This window comes from Lathyrus oleraceus, chromosome 6, assembly GCF_024323335.1.
Source record: "Lathyrus oleraceus cultivar Zhongwan6 chromosome 6, CAAS_Psat_ZW6_1.0, whole genome shotgun sequence".
In the NCBI taxonomy this organism is placed as follows: Eukaryota; Viridiplantae; Streptophyta; class Magnoliopsida; order Fabales; family Fabaceae; genus Lathyrus; species Lathyrus oleraceus.
The window spans coordinates 5,860,153-5,868,641 of NC_066584.1; the positions used below are offsets into that span (position 1 = coordinate 5,860,153).

The following is an 8,489-nucleotide window of genomic DNA, read 5'->3' on the forward strand; positions in this document are numbered from 1 at the left end:
ATATATATATATATATATATATATATATATATATATATATATATATATATATATATATATATATATATATATATATATATATATATATATATATATATATATATATAATATATATATATATATATATATATATATATATATATATATATATATATATACCCAGTTATGTATTGAAAGTGGCGTTGTTACTCTTTTTTTTCAAAATATGATATTAATTTAATATAGAATTATTAATTTATATGTAATTGGTCAGTTAGAATTAAATTGATTTTTATTGATTTATAAATAAATATTAAAGAGTTTAAAATAATTCAATTTATGAATTTCATTTAAAATAAATGTTTAAAAAATCAAATACAAATATGTTTTAAAATAAACCATAATAATAAATTTATTAGCAATAGTAATATTTATTAGTGGAACTACTTAAATAATGGTTACTCAAACTACTTAAATAAATATTGGTTATTGATAGATGAAGTGAAAATTTATTAATCATTGGTTTAGCTAAAAAAGAAATGACAATTAAATAACATAAAGTAATGTACAAATAAAATGACAATTAAAATGATAGTCAAAGTATTTGTGGATAAATTTTATAAACATTACACTTGATGTTTGTTGAATTAACATCAACTTTGAATCAAATTTCGTCTCATGCTCTGAATAGATTTGATTCATAAAAATCGTCTCATTTGTATGCCAATTTTGTTTTGTAGGAATCTTTGAAGTTTAATAAAGTAAGTGAATTTTTCAATAGTATATAAACTTAAATGCACTTTTGGTCCCCCTAGTTTAGGTGTTTTAAACAACTAATCCCCCTATTAGAAAACCTGCGATTTTGGTCCCTTAAATTTGATTGCGTTTGGATTTGCATGACCCCCCATCCAATTTTGGTTATGTGTCAATTCATTAATGACGTGGCAGGTACTATTTGGATACATATCAGCATTTTCAAATATTTTAATTCCCACCTGGATATTTTAATGTAGAAAGTATTAAAAAACATTTTGGAAATTGAAAAAACAAATTATAAATTAGTGAAATAGGAATTAAATTCATCCTCTTCATCGTGCCCAGAATTCTGCAACCTTTCCTTCATCGTTTTTCTGCTACCTCATATTTGAACCATTTCCTTCATCTTTTTCCTGCAAAAATGTTTTTCTTCATCTCCTCAAGCGTTTATGTTGATGATGTCGCAACAATATAGTTTCAGCCATGGAAGTAGATCTTCAAGTCGTTCTAGGTATGTATGCAAGTGTGGTTTGGATGCTCCATTGATGACAGCATGGAGAAATGCTAACCCAGGTCGTCATTTCTATGGATGTGGGATGTATAAGGTATGTATAAGGATCTCCATTGATGTTTACAGATTCAATGTTAATGGTCTGGTATGTTGATGTTTACAACTTCATTTCTAATGATGCTTACAGCTTCAAGGTTTCAAGAAATGCAATCACTTTGTTTGGTTGGATGAGGAGATGAATCCTAGGGTAAAAGAGTTAATATCTTCTCTATTAAAGAACATAAATAAAGAGAAGGCGAAAGTTAAATCTTACAAAGTAAAAGAGGAAGAATTGAAGATGAAAGTGAAGATGTTGAAGAAACAGTTGAAGATTAATTGGATGTTATTGTTTGTTATGTTGTTTGCATTTGTTGGGACAACATTGATGAAATAGGTTTTAGGTGAATTAGGTTTTACGTTATGTTCTTATGTTGTCTGATATAATATTGTGATAGAATTTAAATGAAAGTACTCATTAAGTTTTAATGTTGTCTGATACAATGGTTATTTTGTTATGTTGTTATGAGGATATGCATGTTATAAAGTACTGATAATGTTGTCTGATATATTGAAAATACTGTCAAAATAAACATTAATATAATCAATATACATAATTGATATAATTTGAACTCAAAATACTGTCAAAATGAACATTAATATACAACCAATATACTTAACATTGACCTTGTTTGAACATTAATATATGAACATCCAAAATTAAACCCAAGATAGTACTTGAGTCAAAATGAAACTACTTAAGTCATAAACTACTTAAGTCATAAACTAGTTAAGTCATAAACTAATTAAGGCATACAATACAATCAAAATAAGTCAGAAACTACTTAAGTCTTAATGAAACTATTCTTGAGTAGGTTGAGGAGCATGTGAACTTTGTGCAATTTATGTTTGCTTTTCTTTGGATTTTTTTGTTCCCTTTCCACCTTTCACTTTCTTAGTCTTCTTTGACTTATTATCACCCTTTGGAATTTCTCTGTCAGCTGCCCTTTTGCCTTTACAACTCCTCTTGTTATGTCCCATAGCACCACATTTTGTACATGTGACAGTTGAAAACCTCCTTAGTAGTATGTAGGGATTTCTAGGTTCATCATTCCTCTTGTTCCTCTTCTTTTTTAGCCTGCCTATGGCTCTCCTTATCACTGGTGGTGCCATTGTATTCAGATCTTCTCCATGCCACAATTGTGTTCCATTGGTTGGATCCACAATGTTTGAGTAAGTGCCCATAAATGTAGATTTCATAAACAAAATAGAACAAATGTTTATAAACAAAATAGACCAAGCATGAGCAGACTTCCTTTTTCAGGTCAACACAGTAAGTTTTAATGTCATTGGTGACACCAAATATTGATAGGTCATCATCACCATGCCATGTGAGACTCCACCCTTATGCTTGCTTCTTATTCTACTCAATAACCAACTGAATTCTAGGACATATGGATCCAGTGTAGCCATGTAGCAACTCCTTCTGACTTATCATCCTATTGGTCATGTAATGCTTGATGCCTTCCAATAGAGTGATAATAGGCTTCTCCTTATGCTCCAATATTGCCTTATTGAATGTTTCACACATGTTGCTCACTTGTAAGTCACACTTTGAATATGTTCTGAAGTGTGATCTGCTCCATTGGCAAGCAAGTACATTTAACATATCTTTCCATGCATCCTCTTTCATTGCCTTCGTCCTTAACATTTCCCTTTACCATGCTGGAACTGTTGTTGCCCTAGCAGCTGCCTATAACACTTCTTTTAATTCCAATCCAGGGTGTTTCTTCTTCCATTTTTCATATAAATGCTTCACACATAATCTGGACTCCACATTGGCACTGATGCCTGGAACAACTGGAACTAGTCCCTGTCACATGTAGAATATGGATAATATGTAAACATCTAAATGCATACTATGTAAACAAGTAAATGCATAAGTATAAGTATAAATGCTTTACCTTTTGCTGATCTGATATAAATGCATAGGACCTTTGATTGTATCCTTCCAAATCATGCATAAGAAGGTCTAAAAACCATTGCCATAAATCCTTTGTTTCAGCTTCAACTACAACATATGCAATTGGAAAAATTTTGTTATTGTCATCCCTCCTTACTGATGCCATTAATTGTCCACCATAATCCCCTTTCAAGAAACATGCATCCAACCCAATAAGAGGCATGCATGTCTTTGCAAACCCTGCCTTGCAAGTCTCTAAACAAACATAAATTATTTCAAACACATGGTTGCCATTACTATCAACACATTGTATTACAATATTACTATTAGGATTTAATTTCAATAACTCTTGTCCATAACTTCTCAAATGAGTGAGTTGCTCAATACCAACCCCTTGAACTAACTACATTACTTTTCTCTTTGCCCTGTATGCCTAATCATGTGATGGTTTCACTCTTCATCTCTCAACAACTTCAACTCTAAGGCCTGATGGTTTCATAGAAGGACTATGTCTAAGTATGCTTGCAAACTTATTGGCAAGCCACTTTGTCTTTGCACTCCTGTTGTCAGCAGTCCTATGACATGTATGGTCTTCAATTAAAGTCACAACTTGCCAAAATTGGTTGCCAATCCTCTTGCTAAATCTCATGTAGAACTTACAACCATCAGTGGTTTAACCATAATCCTTTTGAAATCATTCTTCTTAATGAATACATTCTTCTGATTCTCCATGGCATAGTCTTTGACAACATCCCTTATCATTTCTTTATTAGTAAACATCATCCCTAGCTGAAACTTCATTCCCTGATCAGACTTGTAGGTAGGGTACTTCATGCCTTCATCCTCATCATCACTCCCTGGTGGTGTATATAAATGGTATGATCCCTCACCATCACCATGAACCATCTCATCCTGGTCTTTCTTGTTTTGGCAGCTAGAAGCCTCACTTAATGTCTCTTGGGGAAGTACCTTAGTCCAGTCCATCTCACTCTCCTCAAATTCTTCACTAAATTGATATTCACTATCCTCAAAACTACCCTCACTCGCAACATAATCCTCACCAATATCAGTGATTCCTTCTTCAGCAACAACATTAGAATCAATAGTAACATCATCTTCAGCAACACCATTAGGATCAATAGTTCCTTCGTCAGCAACACCATTAGGATCAGTAGTGATATCATCTTCAGCAACACCATTAGGATCAGTATTTTCTTCTTCAACAACACCATTAGGATCAATACTGACATCATCTTCAGCAACACCATTAGGATCAATATTTTCTTCTTCAGCAGCACCACCATTAGGATTGGTAGTGACACCATCTTCATCAACACCATTAGGATCAATATTTCCTTCTTCAGGAACACCATTAAGATCAATACTAACTTCTTCAGCAATAATGACTTGCTCAGTAACATCTGCACTTTTAAACCCAGTGCATTGTACATCATCTTTAACATCTAGTTCAACAGCTATTCATTATCATCAATAATTTATGGAATCCCCACACTATGATCCACATACACATCTATTACATCATATCCTTTAACATCTTTTGAAAACTACAGTACATCTTGATCATTGTTCAAGGGTTTAAGACCACGAGAAAAGCTATATGCAGGGTGCCAATACCACAAGCACTTTATATTTACATAACCCCCACTCTTAATCATATCATCTAACTCCATGTAAGACATATAATCAACATCCCAACTCCAGTTCATCTCAGTAACTTCCCAATTTACATACCACTTTATAGGTGTCTCAACTAATTTATCCCTATGATTTATTCTCAACCTAATCCTATTACTCATAGCAGGGCTGGAAAAAAATTAACGAAAATTGAATCAAACAAACATAAACTAACACCAGGGACCATAAGGACCACAACAATACTAAACTAAGGGGACCACAAGGACAACAATACATACCTTACACAGTATTTGACCTTCTCCTTTTGACTTCCAGACTTCTTCATCTTCGTAACAAATTGCATGAATTTCAATGTGTATACAAAATGCACACAAAAAATGATGGAGATGATTAGGATGTTAGGGGTTTCCAAAAGGGGATTAGGGTTTCAATTTCTGAAGAACAAGCAAAGGCAATGAACAAGGATGAATCTAATTTCTATTTCACTAATTTATAATTTGTTTTTTCAATTTCCAAGATGTTTTTAAATATTTTCTACATTAAAATATCCAGGTGGGAATTAAAATATTTGAAAATACTGACATGTATCCAAATAGTATCTGCCACGTCATTAATGAATTGACACATAATCAAAATTAGATAATGGATCATGCAAATCCAAACGCAGTCAAATTTAAGGGACAAATATCATAGGTTTTGTAATAGGGGAACCAATTGTTTAAAACGCCCAAACAAGGGGGACAAAAAGTGCATTTAAGCCTAGCATATAATCGTAAGAGGTATGTTGGGCAATGATCCATCTAATAAAGTTCATATTTTGTGCGTGTCTGATTAGATATGTCCTGACAGATGAGACAGAAGGTGATCTAGTGGTGTATGCCTACAACATAAATGCATATGCAATGAGTCAAAGGAACAGCTCTCGAGGTCTTACAATAACATTAAAGCATGTATTTTTGCATCTTTTGATTCCCCTATGGTTGTAGACATTTATCTCTAAAGTGACTAATCTAGTGAACATGTCTATCCTACTATTTTTAACCATATTTACTTATGAAGTCCGTTAATTAATTAATCTCTCAACCCTAACCAACTTTTACATATTTCTAAGGTGATAAATTAAAGAATTTGATGTATAACATTATTTCACATAGCAAAATATATCACTTTAAATCATACCATGTTAACACAAAATACTATTTTTCATTAAACTTCACATTGTTCAACATAAAGAGTTTTAGCTTACAATGAGCAAAATAAATATAACAACACAAGTTCTTACATTAACCATTTCTAAATACAAATCGAAAGAAAATATAAACCTAAGTATGGAACTCTACTCCTTTCGATCTTTCAATAAGTATGATAAGAGTTATGTCACGCCAGGATGCTCAACGCCTCTTCAATGTGGGATGGAAGGGAGGAACTTTTCACTATAGTTCAGACTTCTTCTTATCCTTCAATAAGATACTTATTAAGCGTATTCTCAAGTTTTTAACTTTTGAACCTCTCTCCTTTTCATCTAAGAAGCTCCATTTTTACCCTCTAGCTTTTAGTGTTATGCTTTATCATTGGATCATGGACCTTGTGGATATTCGTTGGGTTTGGCCTAATAATCACATCATGTTCCATCTCTCTATATTTAAATCAGCTCCAGACAGTACAATTTCCAGCGTGTTGGGGACAACACGTCATGTAGCAGGCCTACTATGTATCCAGACACCAAACATGTCATTCTGCACCGTATATATTTTGCAGACTTTATCTTGTAGTACTTGATCCTATCTTATCCTTTGTCGTTTCCAACTCATATGCATTCTAATCCTCTAATTGTTGTCACATGTTCCCTAATGCCATGAAGATACACTCATTGTAACATTCATTGCAATAGACACTTAGCTGAAAGTTGAGGTTAAAGTGATGCTCTAGTTCTGTTATGCCAAGACTTTCTGAAAGTGTTCCTACACATGTGACAAACACATAAAAACTCACAAAAGAGAGAATCTATGCTCTTCACAAAATTACTTAAAACAACAAAATAAACTTAAATTGACCTAACAAACTTAATTAATAACAAAATAAAATCAAGTATTAAGAGCTATAATAACTCACACATTGTAAGTTATCGCATCCCCAAACTTGAATAATTACTTATCATCAGGTGATGCCACATATAATAGCAGGGAAAAACTCCCTTCATCTCTTACTTTAGCATCACACAAGTCAAAATTTGTCTACGAGGAACACATCCAAAAAGTGGCACGCTTGGTCTTTGTTATATTGAACCTTGTTAGTGTTAGCATGTATGTGTGTGTGCGCGCGCACGCGCGTTGCGCGTGTGTGTTTAATACTTTGATAATTATTTTTACACCAAATAGAGATATTAAAAATGTTTCTAAGCACAGACATAAAAGTTTTATGTCATACAAAATAAGTGGTTAGTTATATTGGTTTAAAATGGTGATCACAATAAGATGAGAATAAACATGATGTTTACAGAATGTTATTACAAAAATGAAAAAAAAAAACACTGACAATAACATTGACACTCAAAAGTTGACCCATTACATGAATCTCATTAGTACATTGAGAACTTTATTAAGAATTACATGGAAAAAATAACATTGAATTTAATACATTAATAAAACTGACATTCAAAAGTAGACTCATTACATAAAAAAAATTCAAGCTCTTTTTAGAATTGACATGAAATGCACGTTATGAATTTCGTTTAAAATATTTGTTTAAAAAACCAAATATAATTATGTTTAAAATAAACCATAATAATATTACTATTAGCAAGAGTAAGATTTGTTGAAAACAAAAACATGAAAAATCAAGTTATGATTTTCGTTTTTATTTGTATCATAACATACCAAAATTAATTGTAGTCAATGTTGTTTGCATGTTTTAGTCGAATTATACATTAAATATATCCCAAAAATTGAATTCAAATCAAATCAATTCAATATCCATTGAATCTTACTACTACTATGTTAGTTTGTTTTATTATATAATTTCTTTATTTTTTGTTTACAATGACAGTACTATATTATGTAATGATGTATTTCGTTTTAATTATAATGACATGAAGTTATAATATAAGTGTTTTTGAAGTTATATGATATTACTTATAATTTTATTACATTGTGATGCATTTTACTGTAGGCATAGGCACGTGAAATCATTAAAAATATATATAATATAATAGTGATGTGAAGTGTTGATAATTTGCAAAGCAGTATATAAATAGACAAAATTATAGAACATAAAAGGAATATTAAGAATTTGTGTTTGAATCTATTTCAAACAAATTTATTTCACATGTTGAAGTAGTAACCTCAACTCTTTATGGTTATGATGTTTTTATAACCTCAGCAAATTAAACTTGTAGTGAGTTTCAGAGCACAAAAAGGAATAATTATATCAGTAATTTAAAACAAGCAATAGTAACAAATTGTATATAATATAATTTTGCCATTTATAGGTAGATGGAATACTTTAATATGAATTTTATGTTGGATATATATATATATATATATATATATATATATATATATATATATATATATATATATATAATATATA

General features: G+C 31.2%; 1 protein-coding gene across 1 annotated transcript; it reads left to right on the top strand.

Annotated features, from left to right (window-relative positions):
• Positions 1–1,193: 1,193 nt before the first annotated feature.
• LOC127093618 (uncharacterized) lies at positions 1,194–1,679 on the top strand. The gene is made up of 2 exons (XM_051032561.1): positions 1,194–1,340; positions 1,434–1,679. The coding sequence occupies exons 1-2, from the start codon at positions 1,194–1,196 to the stop codon at positions 1,677–1,679; spliced, it is 393 nt and encodes a 130-aa protein (XP_050888518.1).
• The last annotated feature ends 6,810 nt before the right edge of the window (positions 1,680–8,489 follow it).

What these genes read in the sequence shown, in the direction of transcription:
- LOC127093618 (XM_051032561.1), top strand. Translation starts at nt 1,194, where the DNA reads ATGTCGCAACAATATAGTTTCAGCCATGGAAGTAGATCTTCAAGTCGT. An exon ending in ATGGATGTGGGATGTATAAG is followed by an intron (nt 1,341 to 1,433) that starts GTATGTATAAGG and finishes TGATGCTTACAG; the next exon opens with CTTCAAGGTTTCAAGAAATG.